Source organism: Cyanistes caeruleus, chromosome 24 (genome assembly GCF_971803275.1).
Source record: "Cyanistes caeruleus chromosome 24, bCyaCae1.hap1.1, whole genome shotgun sequence".
NCBI classification, from domain to species: Eukaryota; Metazoa; Chordata; class Aves; order Passeriformes; family Paridae; genus Cyanistes; species Cyanistes caeruleus.
The window spans coordinates 1074713-1097696 of NC_141724.1; the positions used below are offsets into that span (position 1 = coordinate 1074713).

At 56.0% G+C, this 22984-nt stretch overlaps 1 protein-coding gene across 2 annotated transcripts in view; it reads left to right on the forward strand.

Moving 5' to 3' along the window:
* PLXNA2 (plexin A2) overlaps positions 1-22984 on the forward strand; it is a 141027-nt gene that overhangs the window by 79303 nt on the left and 38740 nt on the right. For both annotated transcript variants that reach the window (XM_086861757.1, XM_086861759.1), the window contains 6 exons: positions 5016-5116; positions 8522-8645; positions 9546-9699; positions 10893-10989; positions 14129-14243; positions 22554-22754. In XM_086861757.1, the coding sequence (XP_086717883.1) occupies positions 5016-5116; positions 8522-8645; positions 9546-9699; positions 10893-10989; positions 14129-14243; positions 22554-22754 (792 nt within the window). The remainder of the gene's footprint in view (positions 1-5015; positions 5117-8521; positions 8646-9545; positions 9700-10892; positions 10990-14128; positions 14244-22553; positions 22755-22984) is intronic.

Here is a 22984-nt window from a genome sequence, read left to right on the forward strand (position 1 = left end):
GGCCCTGGCTGCTCCAGGAACGTCATCCTGGAGTCCAGAGCCAGCCCAGAGGAGCCTCCAGCCGGGCAGGGAGGCTGTGGCAGCCTGGCAGGGCCACACCTGCAGCAGGGGAGCTCCTGCCTGCATCACACTCCTGACTTCCAGGAACTCACCCGGCCCTTTTTGCGCATTGAATGAAATTGCCACTCCCCTGAGGTGTGGTGATTTTCCAGGGACCTGGGTCCGTCACAGCAGCACCCTGTCCTTGTCGGGGAGACCTTTAGCATCCCATTCCTCATTACTGGCACGTGGACACCCTCATCACCTCCTTTTCTTGTCAGGGAGAGGTTCTGTGGGTCAGTTCTGCAAGGCAGGGAGTGGTTTAGGGTCCCAAAAGAGAAGGATCTGCTGAGGGTCCTGTCCTCCCCAGCTGCCATCCCTGTGTGGGGACACCGAGCTGTCACCAGCACCCTGGGGACAGAGAGGAGCCAGGCAGGAACGAACCTGTGGCTGCACCTCATTATTTGATCCAGGAATTTTGCCGCATTTGCCGCTCCAGAAGCTCCTGTGAGCACCACAGCCAGGCCTGCGCTCCAGATTTCATTTCAGTGTGGAAGATGAAAGGATTGCTGCCTGATTTTGTGCATGCATGGGGTTCCTCCAGCTCTGGAGGCAGTGGGCACATGGAGACGGAGGCTGTGCATCCCTGGCCCTGCAGTTCCCAGCTGCAGATGGTCCGTGAGAGGCAGCAGGCAGGGCTGGGGCTGCCCAGGCGCTTTGGAGCGGTGGCTGTCACACAGAACTGTGCCAGCCTGAGCCCCCACCCACAGCTGGGAGGGTGAGGGATGGGACACCTGTCCCTGTGCCACCTCCTGCAGCCCCGAGTGTCACTGTCACCTGCTGGGGGCAGAGCAGGAGCTGCCAGCGCCAGCAGAGCGCCCCGTGAGCGGGCACGCGTTGGACACCAAAACCCAGGTTTGAACTGGGCTGTGCTGCTCTGCGAGCCGGGCTGGGATCTCTGCCTGGCACTTTGTTATTCCAACAAACCCCGCTCAGATGTTCCATATTGATGTGATGATTAACTCGAGCCGTGGTAAACCACAGGAAAGCGTTTGTCTGCAGGAGCCTGTGTGCCAGAACATGAGGCTGCTCCCAGCCCTGCCGGGATGCTGGGCCGGATGGATGGAGGAAACTCTGGCTTGAGGACAATTTTCCTGCATGAGCAAGCCTCGCTTCAGGATATTTGCTATTTTTTCAGTCCTTCTTGCTTCCCAGAGGAGGCTGTCCTTGCTTTCATCACCTCCCTCAGGAGCCTGGCACGGTGCATGGAGGGTCGGAGGGAGCCAAGGAGATGGGAATGTTTGCAGAGGATCTGATCCCTCACTCGGAGAGTGATCCAGTCCCCCGTGCTCCAACACAGCTTGTCCTCCTCAGATGTTAATGAGGTTCTTCCAGCAGCAAAGACAAGCCCACTGCAAAGGTTGCCTGGATCAGAGTTGAAGGGGCTCTCTCCGCGTGCATCTGCAGTGCCGTAATTAAATAATCCCCTCGTAGCCATGGCAACGTTGTCTCCGTGTCCTCTCCCACTCGCTGCTTCTCTGCCAGAACTTCCAGGCGTTGATTTGGTTCTGACAGCCTGGCAGGGGCTCTGAGAGCCCTCCCTCCGGTGCTGGGGTGTGTGGAAGAGCAGAGCTGCTCCTGCAGAGCTGCCCCTCGCCTGCTCCCGCCTGCTCTGTGCTTCCTGGGATGGATGCTGGAGCCAACCCCACCTTGGGAGCTCCACAGCATCCTGGGGGTGGCCCTGAGTTGTCTGTGGCTAAAACTGCCCCTTTCCCCTCTCCTCTGTCCTGGCTCTGCCCCATGGGTGCATTTCCCACATCCTCCTGGCCCTTCCACACTGGTTCCACACCTCGGTGTGTCTGAGGCCTCCACAGGGCAGAAGCTGCAGTTTCCAGGGATTTCCAGGGATTTCCACGGCCTGAGGCAGCCCGTGCCCACGTGTCTTGCTCAGCAAAGCCAGAGTGTTCCCATCGCTGCACACTGGGATTTTCCTTGGCAGAGGTGCCCAGCGGGATGTTCCACCTGGAGCTCTGCATGGAGCCGCAGGAGGAGGAGCAGCAGCGGGAAGAGGAGTCTGTCAAACTTCTTACAGCCCTCTGGGAAAGTCTGACTTTGTTTTCCCTGTCACCCTGACACATTAATGACTGCAGCTGAGGCGTCCTCCTTGCTCCTTCCCACACTTTTTCACGTCTCCTGCCCCAGCACAAAGCGGAGTTTTCTCATGAATAAAGGAAAGAATCAAATCTCATTGGAAAGTTCATCAACTTTGGGCTCCTGCTCAGTGAGTGATAGATGGCTTTAATTACACTGAACTAGTTGGCATCTCTACTCCACTCCCCAAAGTCATTAAAAATAGATTTTCTGTTTGAACTCCAGCCCCCTGAGGGATTTGTGGGCAGCCTGCCGTGGCTGTGAGATGCTCCAGGGGCTGTCTCCAGCCAGGGGAGGTCACAGGCCTGGGCTGGTAGCACGCAAAAGCTGTGGAAACTTTGCTTTGGCTGTTTATTTTAGGTATTTTTTTATTTATTTATTTGTTTGATGGTTCAGAACTGGTTTCTTGCACTTATTTGCTCCATGGGCTGGCAGAGTTGGAATCTGTGTGCTTTGGAGAGTCTGCATTGATTTTTTTTTTTTTAATTTATTTTATTTTTTAATTTTGTTTTGCTGATGTTATGGGTCAGGCAGTCAGGGACAGTAATAATGAGGCTTTATCATTTAATGGTTGAGCAGCAGGTTTGTTTTGCAGGGAGGGCAGGAAGAGAGGGCTGGGGGGCAGCAGGGCTGTGCCCTCAGGAGCCAGGAGATCCCCCAGCAGTGTTGGATTCTTGGCTTTTGTCCTTCACACAGATGCTCCTCCAGAGACATTGTTCCAAACCTCTGTGTGGTTTTTAAAGAATTATCATGTGCAGAAGCCGCAGCTTCTGAGCAGAAAAAGAAACGAAGCGCTCAACATCAAATCATCTCTAATGAACTCTTATTCACATAATTCCAATCCTCCGTTATTTATAGAGCGCAGCGAGAGCATCCAGCTCCTCACAAACACGAAACAAGCCCTGAGCTGCATTTAAATCACGGATCCTGCCAAGCCTCCCTTTGTGGGCGCGAGAAGGGCGATGGCAGTGCTGGGGGATTTTGGGGCTGCCCTCCCCTCCAGGCTGGGTCAGAGCTCAGCGTGCTGGGCCGGTTTTAGGGGAGACCCAGCGACTCCCTGGGTGCATCCTGTGCTGGCTGGTGCCTCCCAGCGGGAATGCTGAGAGCCGTGGGATGCTTGTTTGCTTTGGAAAACACGTGTTTGCTTCTGGTTCTGCGGCTGGGAGCGGCGTGGTGCCTGCAGCACTGCTCTGCTCTGCTCTGCCCTGGGCTGGGCTGGGGGGAGCAGTGTCCTGCAGCCCTGGGGGGCTGCTCCTGCAACCAGGCCCCCACCCCACCTGTGAAGTGTTTTCTGTTCCTTAGAAGGGAGAGGCAAAGCAGCAAAACCACATCACCTGTGGCCACTCGAGGTGCAGACCCTGCGAGGGCACCCCAGCAATCAAACCCGAGCCCTTCATTTCCACCTCTGACCCCGAATTTCTCTTCTCCATTCCCGAAGCTCTTTCCACCCAGCACGGCCTGAAGGAACTCCCAGCTCTGCCCCATTTCCAGGGTCCCAAACCGAGCCCTCCACCCGCCCCACGGGCTCCACCTCGGCCAGAAAACACCAACCCCGCGCTTCCCCGGGCGATTTCTGTTTCAGGAAAAGCTGTTGAGTGGGGCTGAGGAAACAAGAAGAATAGCAGCCCTATTGGTGTCGAACTCAGAGAGGAACTGGGTTCTCACTGTGTCAACAGCACTTGGCGTGACAGTGGCCGTTGTTTGGGGAGACACTGCTCCTTTCAGAGCCGGCTGCTGGGAGCCGGGTGCTGTTTTGACGGACAGAGCCAGAGCCATCCAACAGTTGTTTGAATTCCCAGCCAGTTGCAGGCATCGCTGCTGGGGCCCGAGCCCTGCAGGGAGGCTGGGCCAGGATTATCTGCAGCCTTTGGTGGGAGAAATGGGAATAGAATCACAGAATGGCGGGATGGCGCGGGCTGGAGGGGAGCTTAAAGATCATCTGGCACCCTCCACCGTCCTGGGTTGTTCCGAGCTCTGTCCAGCCTGGCTTTGAACACCTCCAGGGACAGGGAGTCCACAATCTCTTGAGCAACCTGTTCCAGTGCCTCCCAACCCTACAGGAAGGAATTTCTTCTGTAATTCTCTAGAGGGACACTACAGGAGCTCGAGACAGGGGATGCAGACCCACCCTGCTGCTGGAGGCGGCAAAGTGGGGGTTGGAAAGGTTAAAGTGGTTAAAAAGGTTGAAAATGTCTTTGCTGGAGCCAAGCAGTGCACTGTGGTGTGGTTTTAAAGCCTTTGGGGGTTTCAGTGCTGGTAAATAGGTCAGGAGCGTGCGTCAGGCAGGACCTGCCCCGTGTGCTGTGAGAGGAGAGGGGTTTACAGCATCACCTGGGGCTGCTCCCACCTGTGCTCCCCTCTGTGGCATCCCTGCCTGGGAGGGACAGGAGCCCCCCGTGGGTCAGGCCCGGGGGCCCAAGTGGCTGCTGCTGGAAGGGCTCAGAGTGGCCAGAGCAGTGAAACACCCACCCAGACTAAACAAGCTGCCAAAATCCCAGTGAATTATTCCCTGCAGCAGCTCCCCCGGGAGATGGATGAGGCAGCAAAGCGTAAATCAGGGAGAGGGCTCAGCTCCAGCCCCAGGGGAGGCTCTGGCCAGGGGGGTTGGAGGAGCTGGCGCCACTGTGGGAGCCCAGCTGGGGCTCTGCGTGCCCAGGACTCACCCAAGGGACGGGCTGACCTCATGTCTCAGCCTCCAGTAATTCCTACTCTTGGATGTTGGAACAAATTCATTTCAGGCCGTGCTTTTGCTGTGGTGTTCGGTGGCTGTGAGGGTGAAGCAGGAGCTGGGGGAGCAGCACTGAGTGTGTGTGGTTCCCTTGCAGGTGTCACGGGTGCCTGTGGAGTCCTGCGAGCAGTACACGACCTGCCAGGAGTGCCTGAGCTCGGGGGACCCCCACTGCGGCTGGTGCTCCCTCCACCACATGTAAGTCCAGCCTTGGCCGTGTCCAGGTGACAAAAGTGTCTTTCAAAGCTTCCCAAACACAAAACAAATTAGGCTGAAGATCCTCAAATCCATTCTCCTCTCCTTTGGCCATTCCCTGCATCGCAGCTCGGGTGCCACTGGAGATCCCTGAGCTGAGAGGTGAAGGGTGAAGTGGGCACGGTGGAAAACCAGAATTTAAACTGGTGGGAATGGAGGCCTGGTGCTTTGCACGCCCCGCCTGGTGTTTTACACCCTCCTGCTCTGACTGCAAATCCCAAATTACAGACTGCAAATCCCAAATTACGTGGAGTTTTTAAAGGCAGCAGCAGACAAGACCAGGTGAGTGGGGCTTTGCTCCCAGAGAGGTGACAGCAGCAGGGCAGAGCATGGAGCTCTTTTAGAATCCCCAGGAAGGGAGATTTAAATCCTGAGATTTCAATCCTGAGATTTCAATCCTGCGATTTCAATCCTGAGATTCCAATCCTGAGATTTCAATCCTGAGATTCCAATACTGAGATTTCAATCCTGAGATTTCAATCCTGAGATTCCAATACTGAGATTTCAATCCTGAGATTTCAATCCTGAGATTCCAATCCTGCCAGGGGAGATCAGGGGGTCCCAGCCCCAGCAGCCCCCCTCACACCACCCAGCACAAGGGCTGAGGGTGCCTTTCTCCAGGGGAACTCCAGGAAATTCTCTCTGCATTCAGGAGGTGTCCGTGCCCTTCCTTTCTCTGCCCTGCCACAATAAGCAGCACTTCCTAAGGCGGAAGGGAGACCACCGGGCACAGGAGCTCGGGGAGGAGGGGAGAGCCTGGAGGAGGCTGGAGCAGGGGAATAGAAATCCCTGCGGCCCCGTGCCAGCTCTCTGAGCGGCCCCAGAGCCTGAGGCAGGGTTCAGGACCCGCACAGCAGCGCTTGGCCACTTGCCTGAGGAGCAGGTGCTGGAGGGGAGCGGGGAACTGCAGGCTCCTCCGCAAATCCGGCCTGGATTCGGGGCTTTGGGGGGCACAGCAGCTCCCCACGGCAGGCTTGGCTGGTGGGAGGCGCAGGAGGAGCAGCTCAACCCCTGAGCATCCCACAGGCTCCTCTCAGGGAGGGGCTGGGGGTAGCAGCAGAGCTCTGAGCATCCCCCAGCAGCACTCCAGGGCGCTCTGGGCATCCTTTGGGGGTTTTCAGCGTTTTTTCCTTGCCAAGCCAGCCTGTCCAGCCCTACAGCTGAGCAGCCTTTGTGCAGTCATGTCCCAAAGTCTCCACTGTCACAGCCCCCCAGTCAGGAGGGGATCATTTCCATCCCTGGGACAGCAGGGTGGGCAGGGGGTGCTGCAGCAGGAGCTGTGCTGCCAGCGCTGCTGCAGCTCCTCTGCAAGGATCAGCGAGCACTTCCCTCGTGCTAATGAGCTGGATCTTCACAAGCCACCTGGGATGCAGGTAAAGGTTGTTATCTTCATTTTGCAGAGACAAAACCCTCAATGACAAGAGGAGAGAGAAGTGTCATTTCCTCTGCCCTTTTGGCCATGACATTTCAGCATTAACCTATTCCCAACAAGGGCCCCTCCCCGTGGGATTTCTCAGCTCTCCCTTCAAGCATCTGCACTTTGGAGCAGTGATCATTTTTCAGCTTTTATTTTTTAAGCAGTAAATAATTGTGTTTATCTTGCTGCTCCTCGAAGCCTCTGTCATCTTCCTTTGGAGGCCCCAAGTGCTGGAGTGCTTGTATTTAATTTGTCATCAGTCCCCTTTCGTTCTCACATGTTCCTGCTGCCAGCTGCTCCCTGCAAGGGTGCTGGGTCAGGGGTGAGGCTCACACTGTGCCCAGGGATGGCTGGAAGGGTGAGGGGAGGAGGAGGAGGAGGTGATTTCTTCATCCTCAGCATGGACAGAGGGATCCTTTGCTCTTTGGGAGCCATCAGAGGCCCCCAGGAGATTGTTACAGGATCTCTCCAGCCCAGTGGGATCTGAAGCCTGCGAGACTTCCCCGTGCTGCTCACTGCAAGTGCCTTATTGTCTCCAGGCCTATTTATCTCTGTTGGGGCTGTTGCCATAAATAGGACGATAAAAAAGAGCCATTCCAGAAAGTCAATGAGATAAAGGCTCCAGTCAAGAGCTCACTTTAGGGCTATCTTAGAGATTCACTTAAACCTCGATATTTCTTCCTTTGGCACCATTCATATTTAGCTCCTTTATGCTCCAAAGGAAAAGGTACAAAAGGGAGAGGCTGAGGAGAGCAGCCCCAGCGTTTGTTGGGGATCACGGGGGTGGTTTGGAAAGGGAGAGTGGAAACTTCACTCACCTTCATCTGAAGCAAACAGCCTCGCTCCCACTGTTCCACAGAATCCCACAATGCCTGGGTTCAAAGGGAGCTTGAGGGCGGATTTGCCACCTGCACCCCTGGCAGGGGGTGGGAAGGAAAGGATTTTCCCCAAGTGACACAAACCAGGAAACCCTGGAGGGATTCCAGGCTGGGTTGTGCACTGAGGGCCCTCCCTCGTCCCCAGTGGGTGCTCTGCTGGGAGCAGCTGGAGTTCTCTCTGCTCCCAGGACACCTGCAGCAGCAAACAAGGATGGGGAGCCCTGCTGGAGCACACGGAGTGCAGGGAGCAGTCCCAGCCACCCTGGCATGCCCCCAGGCTCGATTCCCGCTGCTGGGAATGGGAAGGAGCTGGGAGCTCGAGGCAGGAGCAGCAGCCAAGCTCCCATTCCTGGCTGTGCCTCACCCTCAGCTCTGGGAGGAGATGATTAGTGAGCTGTGTGGTTTTAATTAGGACAGAAGCATCGTCCTGTCCCTGCCTGTTACTGCTCTCTGGTTTGGTTCACGTGGAGATGCTGAGTCCACGGCTCACCCCACACCCCCAGCCCCTCCAGCACAAGGGACTGGGAGCTCTGCATCGTGTCCCAGGGCAGGAATTACTCCTGCCATTCTCAGGCTTTGTGTTCTCACTGACCACAGAATATTTCCCAGCTCCCTTTGGCCCTAACCTGGTGCCCAACACCCTCTCCCCATGCGGGGCATCGCAGGGTCCTGCTGTGGAGCGCCTCCATGGGGTTTTGGGTGTGCTCTGGGTGCTCTGGGTGGTGTTTGAGGTGCTCTGAGTGCTCCTGGGTGGTGTTTGCAGTGCTCTGGGTGCTCGTGTGGGGTTTTTGTGGTGCTCTGAGTTCTCTTGGATGGTGTTTGAGGTGCTCTGAGTGCTCTGGGTGGTGTTTGCAGTGCTCTGAGTGCTCTTGGATGTGTTTGAGGTGCTCTGGGTGCTCCTGGGTGGTGTTGGTGGTGCTCTGAGTGCTCCTGGATGGTGTTTGCAGTGCTTTAAGTACTCTGGATGGTGTTTGAGGTGCTCTGAGTCCTCCTGGGTGGTGTTTGATGGCTCTGTGTGGTTTTTGCGGTGCTCTGAGTGCTCCTGTGTGGCAGGTGCTCCCCGAGGGACCGGTGTGAGCGGGCAGAGGAGCCGTTCCGCTTCGCAGGGAGCATCAGCCAGTGCCTGAGCGTGGCCGTGCAGCCCAGCAGCATCTCCGTGTCCGAGCACAGCCTCCCGGTGAGCAGGGCAGGGCCAGGGCCCTGCAGGACAGCCCCTGTGCTCCCACCTCTCCCCCTTCCCTCTGGCACAAATGTTTTCTCATGAAGTCACACTCACAGAGGGACAGGGGAGCCAAGGGGTCACACGAGACGGGGGAGAAGGTGGAGGGGGGTGGCAGAAACAAATTCCCCTTCTCCTGGTGCCTCAGCTCACATTTCCCTGGTTTCTGTAGCTGCTGAAAGGAAAGGCTTTGTTTCCCCAAAAGCTCCTCTGTGAGCTGTGCTGGGGCCTGGCTCTCTGAAGCTTCCCAGCTGTTGTTACCCCACACCCCTGTGGCAGCTGGTCCTGCTGCCCCCCTTCCTGGGCTGCCCCAGCACCCCGTGGCAAAATGGTGTGGGGAGCGGGGGCTCAGCCTCCAGGCTCTGCTTTGCCCTGGGGACACTCCCCAGGCATGCTGGGGACACTCCCCAGGCGTGCTGGGGACACTCCTCAGGCGTGCTGGGGACACTGGGGACCTGCTCCTCCCAGGTCAGGTGTCCCCCACTGGTGCAGGGGGGAGGGAGGTGGTTGGAGCTCAGGGGTTTGGGGACGGTCACTGCTGCTCTCAGGGTCCTGGCACAGGCACTGAGGGTGGCAAAGCTCCTGTAGAGCAACCAGGGGACAAAAATCTGCCATTGCCAGCACTCCTGACCTGCAGCACCCCTGCAGCTCAGCAAGGTGGGTTTGTGTCCCACAAAGACACAAACCTTCCTTTTTCCTCCTCCCTCCCCCATGAAAGGGCAGCTGGCCACCAACTGTGGGCAGGTGGCTGATTTGAGAGGGTGGTTTTGACAGGGAAAGCAGCCAGGACTGGGAACTGGAGGGAGGTTTGGGTGGCTCTGCCTGCTCACAGCTCTGTTTTCCCCCTCCCTGCCGCAGCTCAGCCTGCAGGTGAGCGATGCTCCAGACCTGAGCGCCGGTGTCAGCTGCCTCTTCGGGAACCTGAGCGAGGTGGAGGGGCAGGTGTCGGGCAGCCAGGTGGTTTGTGTGTCACCAGCAGCCAAAGATGTCCCTGCCATCCCCGTGGATCAGGGTAAGTGATGGCTCCTGGGTGCCAGACAGTGCAGGGCGGCTTTGGGAGTATCAGCTGAGCTGAGCAGAGCCTTTGGGGCTGCTGCCAGAGAAATTCCTGCTGCTGTCAAAGCCTGTTGAACCCAGGGAGCCTCATCCCTAGGAAATGCATCCCACACAGGGCAGGACGGGCTGGCAGCAGTGAGTGCCTGCCCTGTCCTTCCCCGCTCCCTGTGCTGCCAGCTCCCACCAGGGCAGGACAGGAGCTGTCTGTCCCCTCCAGGGTGGCTCACGGGTGGCCAGGAGCTCTCACCCTGCCAGACTGGGTCAATCTGGGAAGCAGGAATCTCCCCTAGGCCTGGCTCAGCACTCACGAGTAGGTGGCTGCAGTTTCTCTGATCTTCAGGTTGGCTCCTCATTAATGTCACCACTGTCACATTTTCTCTTCCTGTAACCGAAGCGCCGCTGGCTTGGAGCTCATTTCCCCCTTGGCATCCTTCCAGGTGTCCACGGTGCCTCCCTGGCCATGGCTTTGTGATTCTGAGGCATTTGATGGAGCCTGAGCCTTGGGGAACACTGCAGGGCCCAGAGCCCCTGGGAGCAGGGCCAGGATAGGCTCCCCCAGAGCACCCCAAAAGAACAATCTGCTGGTCATGAACCCAGAGCTCAGGCTCCGGAGGAGCTCCACTGGTGCCTCGCTCGTTTCCAGCAGCAGGAAATAATTCCAGCTCCAGGAGATAATTCTGGGAGATGTGCCCAGAGAAGCTGTGGAGCCCAGTCACTGAAGTGCCCAAGGATGGAGCTGGATGGGGTTTGGAGCAACCTGGGAGGGTGGATAGTGTCCCAGCCCATGGCAGGGGGTGGCACTGGGTCTTTGAGGATCCCCTCCAACCCAAACCCTTCCATGATACCAGGATTCTGCTCCTGGCTGTCTCTCAGTCTCACTTTTCATACCTGAGAGCGAGTCAGTGAACAGGAGAGGTCCCAAATCCATTCCAAGGCAGAGTTTGCCCCATGTCTCTGGTGCATTTTGCCATCAGGGCTGGTGCTCTGGGGGCATTTCTGGGCACAGGCAGCCGGGGTGCTGCAGGGTGGGCTGGGGGTGGGGGTCCTGCTGGTGGGAGATGAAAACCCGAGCTCTGGTGGCTCAGCAGCGGGCAGGGGGCAGCAGACCAGCCCAGGGTGCAGCTCTGACGGGATCTGCTCTGTCCCCAGACTGGTTTGGTGTCCTGCTCCAGCTCAAGTCCCGGGAGACGGGCAGGACCTTCGTCAGCACCGAGTTCAAGTTCTACAACTGCAGCGCCCACCAGCTGTGAGTGCTCCTTCCCCTGCCCCAAGCAGAGCCCAAAACAAACCCAGATTTGGGGAGTGGGTGCTGGGACTGGATTTGGGGGGTTGGCACAATGCCCGGGTCAGGGCACACACGGTACCCGGGTCAGGACACACACGGTACCCGGGTCAGGGCACACACGGTACCCGGGTCAGGGCAGCCCCTGGCCGGGCTCCTCGGCACTCCGAGAGCCTCGGCAGAGCCAGGTGGAGCCAGCCGGGAACAACCTCAACCTGCTGGTGCCCCCAAGCTGTGCGATCCCGCAATGAGAACTCGGGAAGGGAAGGGAAGGGAAGGGAAGGGAAGGGAAGGGAAGGGAAGGGAAGGGAAGGGAAGGGAAGGGAAGGGAAGGGAAGGGAAGGGAAGGGAAGGGAAGGGAAGGGAAGGGAAGGGAAGGGAAGGGAAGGGAAGGGAAGGGAAGGGAAGGGAAGGGAAGGGAAGGGAAGGGAAGGGAAGGGAAGGGAAGGGAAGGGAAGGGAAGGGAAGGGAAGGGAAGGGAAGGGAAGGGAAGGGAAGGGAAGGGAAGGGAAGGGAAGGGAAGGGAGGGGGGATGTGGGCAGAGGGATGGGGATGGGGAAGGTGGGCTGCAGGAGAAGGTGGGATGGGGAAGGTGAGGATGCAGGAGGGGAAGGTGGGCTGCAGCCCAGGCATGTGGGAGGCTCTGTGGAGGGGCTCTGTTTTGCTGAGGATGTGGAATCACATCCCCCCGGCACTGGAAGGCAGCAGGCAGCTGGCCAGCCTTCAAAACACATTCCCAGACCTGAAGCATTTATGGATTTCTCTCTGGAAACCAAGCAAGCTCCAGCACTGTGGGCAGGAGCTGCCAGCAGCTGCAGGGGTGGCAGGGCTGGGAGATCTCCTGGGGCAGGGGGCAACTGCTGCAGCCACCGAGTGCCAGCACAAGGTCACTCCTGGCCTTTCTGTGCTGGTTTGAAGCCTCAAGCTCCAGGGCCTTTCCTGCTGCACTCAGAAGAGGGTTTGTGTGTTTGCGTGTTTGTGTGCTTGGCTGGCCTCTGGTTTTTCTAGGCAGGAATTCATTTTTAATTTAAATTTTGTTGTGAGCCACAGCACAGAGCAGAGGTACTGGGGTGACAGGGAATCCTGCAGTCCTGTGGGATCCATATCCAAATCCCAGTGACTCCTGTCCTGCTGCCCCTCAGGCACAGCTGCATCCCCAGGGCCTTGTCCCTCACTCAGGCTGGGCAGCACCAGCAGAGCTTGCAGTGGCTCCCCTGCATTGCCCTGGATTGGAATTTGCATGAGGAATGGCATTCCAGGAGGAATTTTCACAGAGGAGCCGAGGTTTGCATCAGGAGGGGCAATACATCCTTCCTGGGCTGTCACTCGGCTCCATCTGCCTTCCCCCACTGGAGTTAAAGTGCCTGGGGTGGTAAATCCTGCAGCACTTCCAGCACTCCAGGCTCCTCCCAGGGTCCAGGGAGGGCACAGCCAGCCTGGCAGGGATGAATCACAGAAAGGAGGCAGAAGCAGGGCTCAGCCAGCAGGGATTTATTGATCTGAGGTTCTGCTGCAGTGCTGGGGGTGTGGGGAGCAGAGGAGCCCTTTGGGGCATCTGACACACCCCTGAGAGGTGACACGGGGAGAGAGGGACACGAGGGCCTTGGGGACAGACAGGAACCCTCCTGTGATGCTGTGACCCCATGGCTGGGGTGGCTCAGAGCTCAGGGCTGTGGGTTCTGTGTCCCCAGGGAGCTGCAGGTGGGACAGGGAACCTTCCCTGTCAAGTGCCTTTTAGTGAGGACCTGATGGGGTGGGGAAAGAAGCAAAGGAGACAGCGGTCCTTGAGAAAGCTGGATGGGGATGGAAGAGCCAAGGTGGTGACCTGCTGTAAGCCTGGGAGCTCTGGATCCCTCTGGGATCCCTTGTCCTGCTGCCAGGCCTGGGGAGAGCTGGAAGCAGCAGCAGGAAACCACAGAAACCACGGAACAGGGAGAGGTGCCAAACCAAACTAAAGCAAACCAAAGCACTGGCCTGGGTGGCCAGGGAGATCCTCCTCCCTCAGAGGGGAGCTGGGAGTCCCACCAGCCCCTGCTGGGGATTCTGCAGGCCAGGCCAGGTGAGGTGAGGTGCTACAGACCCAAACAGGGACAGAAATGGGTCAGACAAATGAGCAATTAAACAAACTCGCTGTTCTCCCCGGGCTGGCCTGTGCATGATTAGAATGAGCTCCCCTGGCTATTGAGGTCACCGGGGAGCATCAGGAGAACACAACCGAGTCACTGGAGCTTGTTCTGGTGGAGCTCACACTGCTCCCTGTGCCCAGCTGGCCCCTGCCTGCAGAGCTGCTCTCCCTCTCTTCCCCAGCCTCGTGCCTCAGGCCATGCTGTCACTTCCCTGGTGACATTTGTCTGCCTGCTCTGGCCTGGCTCCAGCGCATCCCAGCGCTTCCCTCTGCAGGCAGCACCAGCGTGCCGGAGCCACGGGCCATGGCATGGCACCGGATCCACGGGCACAGCTGATCCTTGTGCCACCAAGAGCTGCCACGTGGCAGCAGGGGTGGCCTCGGAGATGGAGGAGGTGGCAACTGCCAGGGTTAGCAGCTGTCACAGCTCCTGTGGCAGCAGCGAGTGGGGAACAAAACCCACCCAGCCACTCTGCTGGCAGCTGGGTCCCCTGGGGCTGAAAAGGGTCTGTGTTCTTTCAAAAACATTTCATAAGCAGTTATTTTTCCTTTCCCCAACATGAATCAAAAGCACTTGCTGCACCCTCTGCACTCCAAGGCCAGGCAGAAGTGTTGCTGTTGACTTGAAGCATTCCTGACTCTCGTAGAACAACTGATCCCATTTTTGCCAGGCTTGCCTTCTTTTCTAGAAACCAAACCCTGGTGTCTGTGCAATGCCCTGCTCTGTTTTACACCAATCCAACGATGTGTAATGAATCCCAGTTTGCATTTCTAAGCAATGAATTGTGAGGCTGCCCCAAGTCCTTCTAGCGTGTGTGTTCCCCCACACCTGCTCCTTGGTTTTTGCTGTGTCAAAACCATCCTCCCCTCCAAAGAAATCATTTTCCCAGGAATCCTGGATTTCTGGCAAGGCCTGGGGATGGCTGCAGCCCTTCCAAGGTGCTGAGCCCTGTGCTAACCCCTCCTTTTTCCCTGCAGGTGCCTGTCCTGCGTGAACAGCGCCTTCCGCTGCCACTGGTGCAAGTACCGGAACCTCTGCACGCACGACCCCACCACCTGCTCCTTCCAGGAGGGACGGATCAACGTCTCCGAGGTACCACGCTGAGATTCTCCCCTTTATCCCTTGCTTTTCCAGCATAACCCACGTTCCTGTGAGCTCTGCTGGCTTCCCCAGGGTGTCTCTGGTGTCAAAAAGGGGCAGAAGCAGCTTCAAACAGGGAGGTGCTGGTGTCACTGCAGTGCTGCTCCTGACCTGAGCACCAGAGCTGACCTCTCCCCGTCTGTGTGGGAATGCCCGGGTTCATTAATTGCAATAATTAATTAGTGCTTTCCTCCAGGGGTGCCAGAGGCTCCTCAAAGCCAGCACCTCTGCCCGCAGCCCCGGCACGCAGCGTTGCCTTTGTCCGAGGCCAGCCTGGGGCTGCTCCGTGCCTTGTGCTGCCAGGGCTGGGATTTACAGCAGGACCTGCCCGTGGGCTGATGGAGGGGGGAATTTCCAAAGTGCACAGCCTCGGATTTTGGAAGAGGGAGCTGGTTTGGGTTCCAGCGCCCTGGACCCGGAGCCATCTCTCTTAGCAGTTCATAAAAGGTGTGGGGCTCCAATCCAAAAATGCTTTTAACACTTGGAAAGGCACAGCCTGTGAGTGGCTCTGCCAGCCCTCCTGTGTGTCCCAGGGCACAGGGATCCGTGGAGGAAAGGGGTTTGTTAGCACAAATTCCTGGCTGAGCATTGCCAGGAATCCTTGGGCTGGGGTTTGTGCACTCCTTGTCCTGCCCGATGCCCCTGCCTGAAATGAGTGCAGGTCCTAAGGGAAAAATGGTTTCAAAGATGCTCTGGAAATCCTGAGAGTCCTGGGAAGTGGGAAAGGCAGCAGTGAGGACATCTGCAAATGTGAGGGAAGGAAAGGAGAGGAAGGTGTGCCAGTGTCCAGACAAATCCCTGTCAGTGAGTGATGGCGATGGAGGAGGACAGAAGAGATCAGTCGGTGGTGTCAACACTGAGCTGTCAAAAAGAAGTGATTGAAGGTTCTGCCAGGCTGCTGCTGAGCTAGGACTAAACTCTACTCTTGTGTCTCCCTGGCTAAAATGCTGCAGGAGGTTCAGAGGTAGAGGGGAGAGTGATTTATGAGCTGCATGTGTGAGGACCTGGGTGGGAATCTGCAAATGCAAGGATGAGCAGCGTGCCTGGGGTGGGAGCGGGATGGGAAGGAGAAGCATCCGCCCCAGGAACAAGCCAAAGGCTTCCTCCATCCAGTTCAAAGTCAAGAAACTTCCTTTCACCTTATCAAGAGAAAGCAAAACCCTTTTCTTCTCCTTCTCTTGAGTGATGGAGGGGTTTTCCTTCACACTCAAAGCATCCCTGTCCCTCCAGGCTGCTCTCTGTTCTCAGGGTCTCTAACCCCAGGATCTCAGAAGTGCCTGACAAGTGCCTGCTAAAGGACAATCCCATTATCTCTGTTTTCCTCCTGGGAACACCCAGGACTCCCCTGAGATCTCACAGAGGGAGAGAGGAGGAGTTGGTATCCCTGGAAGTTCCTGCTGGGATCACAGGGATGCTGTGTCTCCAAAGAGCTTCCTCTGTCATCTTCATCTTGCAGAGGTTGTTTCTTACCAGGTTTTGGGATCTCTCACACCTTCCTGGTGATTGCTTTTGATAAGGACTGATGATAACGATACAATTTCTCTGCTGCCCATCATTCCTTCCCCAGACCTTTGAGCACAGGCAAAACCACCCCAAAGAAATGTGTTTGCTTACTTCAGAGCAATGAATTTCCTCTTCACACACAGCCTGGTGATAATGCCTTTGCTATGGGCTCTTCACCAGCACAGAAATAAGTAAATGCCTCATGAAGAGTTTCCTCTCCTAAACCAATTCAGATCACAATGTTCTCATTGTGTCACGGCCTGATGTATTAGGAAATTGTTTGTGCTTAGCCTGGCTCCCTCCCCAGCAGAGCCAGTGGTGTTTGGAGCTGGTGATCTCCGTGTCTGTGCCCTACTTTCGGTCCCCTGTGCCTCTCCTTACGTAAGGTTTACACACGTGTTCACACGGGCCTGCAAACTTGCTCGCATCTTTATATTTAATTTAAGGGAAAAATATCTTGAATATTCCCTTTTACTCCTGGCCCATCAGAATTGGCGTCCCCGTGGGATTGGATGTGTAACGAGCTCCCTTTGATGCTCCCAGGAGTTGTCTGTCTGGAGGAGGAACAGGAGCTCAAAGCCTCAGCCACTTCAGGAGGAGATGGGGAGAGAAATTCCCTCCTGCTGAGCAGTGCTCTCGCTCCTTGCAGGCTCCTGCCCCTCCTGCCCGAGCTGAGCTCTGCCCTTTGGCCCTGCCTTCCATGGAAATCAACCCAGAGAGCTTTCCTCATCCACCTGCCCTGCTCAGATCCAAGGGCAGAGCTCAGGGGAGAGCTCTGGGCTGCAGAGGAAGCCCCAAAGGCGGGTGGGTGCTTTAGGAAAAGTGAAAATGCAAAGGACATGGTTTGGGGTCCCTGGGAAATGGACACAGAGCCTTTCACAGCCTTGGCAGCACAGGGATCTTGCAGGACAGAGCTGCTTCTGATATCCTCCCTCTCACGGGAATTTCTGAGATGGGGGAGCTCCTCTGAGCTCTCCATTTCCAGGTAGCCAATTCTTTAGGAGTTAATAATTAGAGGAGAAACCCTTTTCCCATCCTTTTCCTGGTCGGAGTCTTCACTGCCAGCAGAAGGTGCCTGCTCAGACCTTGCTCCCACTAAATCAGGATTTCTCCAAGAGGTTCTCGTGGGTGTGGAGCACCGATTGTCCCACTTTACAAAACTCCAGATCAAGGCACTGATACCGTTTTAATGTGTCTGATGTGGTTTGCTTTGTGTGTGCGTGAGGTTTTGTGATGCCTCTCTCTAAATATCTCAAACTTCTGGATGAGGAGGACTGTGGATGCATAAACATCCTTACACCCCATCCCAGAGGAGAGCTGGAACCAAATAAATCCTCTTAGCTGCCCAGAATGTGGGAGCCCGTCCCTCTTTGATGTCGGGTGTGTGCTGATAATGCCATTTCCACAGGAGGGGCGCTGCTCTGGGGACAGAGGGTTTCAGAGGGGGGATTTCAGTGCCCTTGCCACTCCTTTCAATTCCCATTTATTTTATGGCAAGGCCCTCGCCCCAGGCTGTGCCCTCGGCTGCTGAGCGCTGCTTGAAGGAAACAAAGCAACAGCAGCCCATCCTCATGCCTGTCCTGACAATCCCCATCCCAGATGTGCGGGAGGTGACTCAGAGCCCATCTCAGGCCACCAAAATCAGCCAATGCAGGGTCCCACCTGACTTTGGGGAGACCCCTTGGCCTCAAATAGGGACAAAAAGCCCGGTTTCAGCAAAACTCCCTCAGCTGCGAGCTGTGGAGGTGCTTTTTCCATCCGTGGAGTGGATGTTTGGTGCTGGATGGATGGAGCCAGGCGGGAAGGGCTGCAGGGAGCAGAGGGAGATGTTCCTGCTGTGACCTGTCCCTGTGCCCGGGAATTGCTGCCGTCCTCACCTCTGGCACACCGAGGGTTGTTCACAGCAGGGAAAGATGCTCTCCACGCCTGTAAATATCCCCCTGCCTCCCAAACTGATGGACCCAGGTCCCAACACGTGCCCATGGCGTGGGGAAGGAATTCACCAGGCTGGGCTCCAGCTGCCTTCCTTTCATGTCTGGTTTCTAAGGAACAGGGGCTGCTCTCCTTTCCAGTGGCATAAATGAAGGATAATGTGTTTCCCTGAGTGACAGGGACTGTAATTTATATCATTGGGAACACAACTGTGAACCAGGGGTTTACATTCACGTGCCAGATCGGGTTATGTTTATAACTTTAAAATAACGCGTAGCGAGTTAACGTTTGGGGAGAGTTTGCGGGGGCTTTTTGAAGATGAAAAGTACAAAACCAGTCTATTTTCTGCCATTTGGGCTAAATCCCGTAGTCAGAAGAATTGCCTGCCATTTGTAGGCAATTTTTTTTTTTCCAAATAAGAGCAAGGAGGTTTGACCTACTAAAACTGCTCGGTTAAACACAAATAATAACCATGGGTGCTCTGTTCTGCTCCAGAGACAGCTGCAGAACGCGGGTCTTTAAGGTATTTATAGACCTTGGAGTCTTTGAGGCTAAAAAGTGTTGGAGAAGCATAAAATGTCTTTGTAAATTGTGTGTGCTGATACTTCACAGGCGGAATATTCCCCGAGAGTCTGTGGCACTCCGGCATCGGAGCCTTGTCTTCCTCCAGCAGATCTGATCCGTGTTTATTCTGGCGCAGGGAAGTCAAGGAGGATAATGAGAGGATTCTGCGTGTTTGTTTAGCGAGAAGAGGCGATAATGGCCTTTCTAACTCGCTGCAGGATTTACCTCTCATGAATTAAAAAACAAAGTAAACTGATTATGGAACAGGTTGTGTGTTCCACCGCCTTTTATTCGGGGTTTTCTGGGTGTTTCTCGCTCGTGCTGGGCAGGAAAGGCAGGATGGGGCACCCAGGTCTGGAGGAGAGGGGACAGGAGGGATCTTGGATGCTGCCAAGCCCATCCCAGCTCAGTGGGAAATTCCTGTAAAGGGAATCAGCATCCCCAGAGGCGCTGCTCCAGCTGATGATAAACCCCCAACAAAATGATTTATCTGAGCACCGGATTTTCTGAGCGGCAGGGAGCAGCTGGGAGAGGCGGTGGAGGGACAAACCACCCTGGCAGGCTGTGCTCCTGCAGCAGCACCCCCGGGAGAGCCAGAACCCCACTCAGGGGCTGGGGGTGCAGGGATTTGGGGGTGCAGGAACATGGATTTAGGGTGCACGGAGGTGTCTGTGCAGGGATTTGGGGTGCAGGGACATGGGTTTTCAGGGATTTGGGGTGCAGGGACATGGGTTTTCAGGGATTTGGGGTGCAGGAACATGGCTGTGCAGGGATTTGGGTGCAGGGACATGTCTGTGCAGGGATTTGGGGTGCAGGGACATGGGTTTTCAGGAATTTGGGTGCAGGGACGTGTCTGTGCAGGGATTTGGGGTGCAGGGACTTGGGTTTTCAGGAATTTGGGTGCAGGGACATGTCTGTGCAGGGATTTGGGGTGCAGGGACATGTTTGTGCAGGGATTTGGGTGCAGGGACATGTCTGTGCAGGGATTTGGGTGCAGGGACTTGGGTTTTCAGGGATTTGGGGTGCAGGGACATGTCTGTGCAGGGATTTGGGTGCAGGAACTTGGGTTTGCAGGGATTTGGGGTGCAGGGACATGGGTTTTCAGGGATTTGGGGTGCAGGAACATGGGTTTTCAGGAATTTGGGTGCAGGAACATGGGTTTTCAGGGATTTGGGGTGCAGGGTTGTGGGTGCACATCACTGCAGCAGCAATTTCAGAAACAAACTGGAAAAGGAAAAGCCCTGGAAACTGAGCACCGAGGTTGGAAATGGCTCACAGGGGCTCCACAGGACATGCAGGGTCTGAGCTGACCCCAACCCTCCCCAGCCCCTCAGCTCCACTGGCTCAGCTGAGAAATCCATCAGTGACTGCCTGCAGCAATGAGGCTCCCCACCAGCATCCTGAGTTTTCCAGAGTCTGGCATCTTCCTACAGATGTCTCCATCCCAAAATGTGGTTCCCTTATTAGTGTGATCACTGCAGCTGTCAGCCAGCACCGAGGGGCTGCCTCGCTTCTGCCCAGGCTGTGCCTGCCTTGCTCGCCCCACGATCCCAATGTGACATTTTCCTTCCACTGGAACCAAAGGAATGAACAACAACAACAACAACAAAAAAATTAAATTTATTTTGCCCCACTCGTCTCTAATGATGGCAGAACAATTTTTGCTGGCAGCATTTTCAGCACCAGAGAGCAGATCTGGGAATGGGATGTCTGGGAAGGCAGGAGCCTTTCTTTAGCAGTCGCCTCACGAACGGAGCTGGCCGGGAAGGATAATGGTCCATAACATATTCATTATTTTCAGGACTGTGCGCTGAACTTCTCCCACTGGTGATGCAAGTGGAGATTTTTTTTGTTTTCAGTCATAATGGGGTGAAGGATTCAGGCTCCAGGTTGCTTTTCCTTCCATGGGATTTCACGGGCTGGAGCGGAGCCTCTTGTCCCCTGTTGGTGTTGGATGTGACTTTGAGGTGAAATGCAAAACCTCAACCACAGGCAGGTGTTGAGTGGAAGGTGCCACAGGCGTGTGGTGCTTCAGAGAGCGAGGAATGGGCAGAAGCAGCTTGGAAGAGCTGGATGGAAAACACTGTGAGCCCAGGGAGTTTGCTGGTGGTGAGCTGGGGCTGGATCCACGGTCCCAGGGTCAGTGGGAAGCAGGGAATGCCGTTCCCTTCCAGCCTGTGCACCCACTCCACTGCAGGAAAGGGCTTCCCTTCCCTCCCCAGCACAGCTGATGGAGTTTGAAATCATTCCTGGCTGTTAATCCGTGAAAGTCCCTGTTAGAAATAAAATAAAATAAAATATATATACGGAAAAGTGCCACTAAAAGGTTTATGAGGCTGCAGTTTCAGTTAGCGGCTCCTCCGGACCGGAGCAGCATCTGTTTCTCATTTACAGCTCCTTGAGCCTCTGTGAAACAGCTTCCCATGGTCTGGAGGGGATCCTGCCTTGGGGAGGGGACATTTCCCCCTGGATCCCAGCGGGATCCTGGCCAGGATGTCCTGGCATTGCCATCAGCAGCATTTCCTTTCATCCCCAGGCTGGGGGACAGAGGGATGCCAGTCTGGGATTTGGCAGAGGGAACGTGTTTGTTCTAAATTCCTGCTTTAGCTTGGGATTAATCATTCAGTGTCAGGTGCTTACAGGTACTCAGGTACCTCATTCCATTAGATCAAAGCAAATTAGAGCTGAGCAGAATGTAAATACAGCTGATGGTCAGAGCCTTTGTCTCGGTGTTTTGCAGTTCCTGGTGTGGAAATTGAAGAAAAATTGTATTTCCCAGTGTGGTGTGCAGAGATAACGTTTGGGAAGTCGAGATCTCACGGGGGAGATGTCACACGGTTTCCAGAAGCTGATAAGTCATTTTTTTGTGGTCCACCTCAGGGTTTCATTTAGACATTCTGTTTGTGCTTGGGTGAACTGGAGATCTGCTCCTCTGTGCAATGGTGTCTCACAGAGTCACAGATGGTTTGGATGGGAAGGGATCCTAAAAACCATCTCATTCCACCCCCTGCTGTGGGCAAGGGACACCTTCCACTATCCCAGACTGCTCCAACCTGGCCTTGGACACTTCCAGGGATGAGTTTTAAGGTCCCTTCCCACCCAAACCATTCTGTGATTTGGAGATAGAAGGAGCAGTTCAGGTCGGATGCTTTGCCCACCCAGCTGGCAGAGGCACGAATCCCACCCAGGAAAGCACTGCCAGCCCCAGCACAGGAGCTGGGTGGGTGGTTCAGGAAGGCAGAGGTGGTGGAGCATGGAGAGGAGCAGGAGCAGATAGAGCAGAATTTAATGTCACCTCAGAAATTAAAGGCACCTTGGCCTAATTTTACTGGGGTAAAGCAGAGTGGAACGGTGCCTGGTGGTGAGAGGGAAGCACATCCCGAGCTGATCCATCTCACTGCGCTGCACGAGGGGTCTGAGGGGTGAAATGGGATTAGGAGAAGCCCCTGTGGCTGGGAACAGCCCATCCCCTTCCAGAGCAGGGGGCTCAGCAGGGCTGGAGCAGCTGATAAGGGGCTGAGCTCCTCAGCAGGGTACAGCAGGAGCTGCTGGCTCCACAGATAAAACCTGTGGGAAGCTCAGAGCAGGGAGGACACCTTGGATTTATCCCCAGAGAGGCTGTTCCTCCTTGAGCAGCTGCAGGGAGGAAATCGCTGCCAGCCCCAGGGGGCACGGGGGGCACGGGGGGCTCTGTGTCCTGCGCTTCTCCTGCAGCTGGAATGGGCACTGCAGATGTGCTGGGACATCAGCCCAGACCTGCCACTCCTGCAGCTCCACTGATGCCTCCTTGGGCTCCCAAAAAACTCAGGCCAGACAGAAGGAAGGGAATTAAAAGCGGATCTATTTATTGAAGGGCTCCCAGGTACATTTTGGGCAGACAAAGTCCCTCTCGGGGGCTGCACCCAGAAATGGACCACGGGTTTTCACGCTGTTATAAGTTTGGGCCATTTGGATGTTGGGGTTTAATCTTAATTACAGCTTCAGGTGATGAAGGAATTTACCCCAATTTGCTGTCCCAAACTGACTTTTGTTTACATTCCTCAGGCCTGAGGCAGTGAGGTGTCCTTGATTCCCAGGCCTGCAGAGGAATTGTTGTGTGTGCCCAAAATGGGAAAGCGGCAGCTGACACTGCACGTGGAGTTTGGAGTTACACACCAAAGAACTGCGGGGCTACAAACACACGGAAAAGATCCAAGCTGACATCAGAAGGCATCACCACCACACCCCACCCATAACCTCCCCCCTTCTCTCCCTGCCTCCCAGGACTGCCCCCAGCTCTTCCCCACGGAGGAGATCCTGATCCCGGTGGGAGAAGTGAAGCCCATCACGCTGAAGGCCAGGAACCTCCCGCAGCCCCAGTCGGGCCAGAGGGGCTACGAGTGCGTGCTCAGCATCCAGGGCATCATCCACAGGGTGCCCGCCCTGCGCTTCAACAGCTCCAGCGTGCAGTGCCAGAACAGCTCGGTGAGAGCGGGGACGGAAAGGGGCTGCCAGCCCCAAGCCGCTGCAGGGAGGGTGGAAAATCCCTAATCCCGAACCCCAGGTGGGAAAACACCCGTGAGGGGCTCAGAGGTGGGGAGGAGATGCCCTGGCTGCCGGTGAGGGGTCAGGGGAAGGAGAGGAGGAGGAGGGAATTTGGGAGGTAAGGCAGGCTAATTCACACGCGGGGAGATAAGGAGAATCACAGAGCCTTT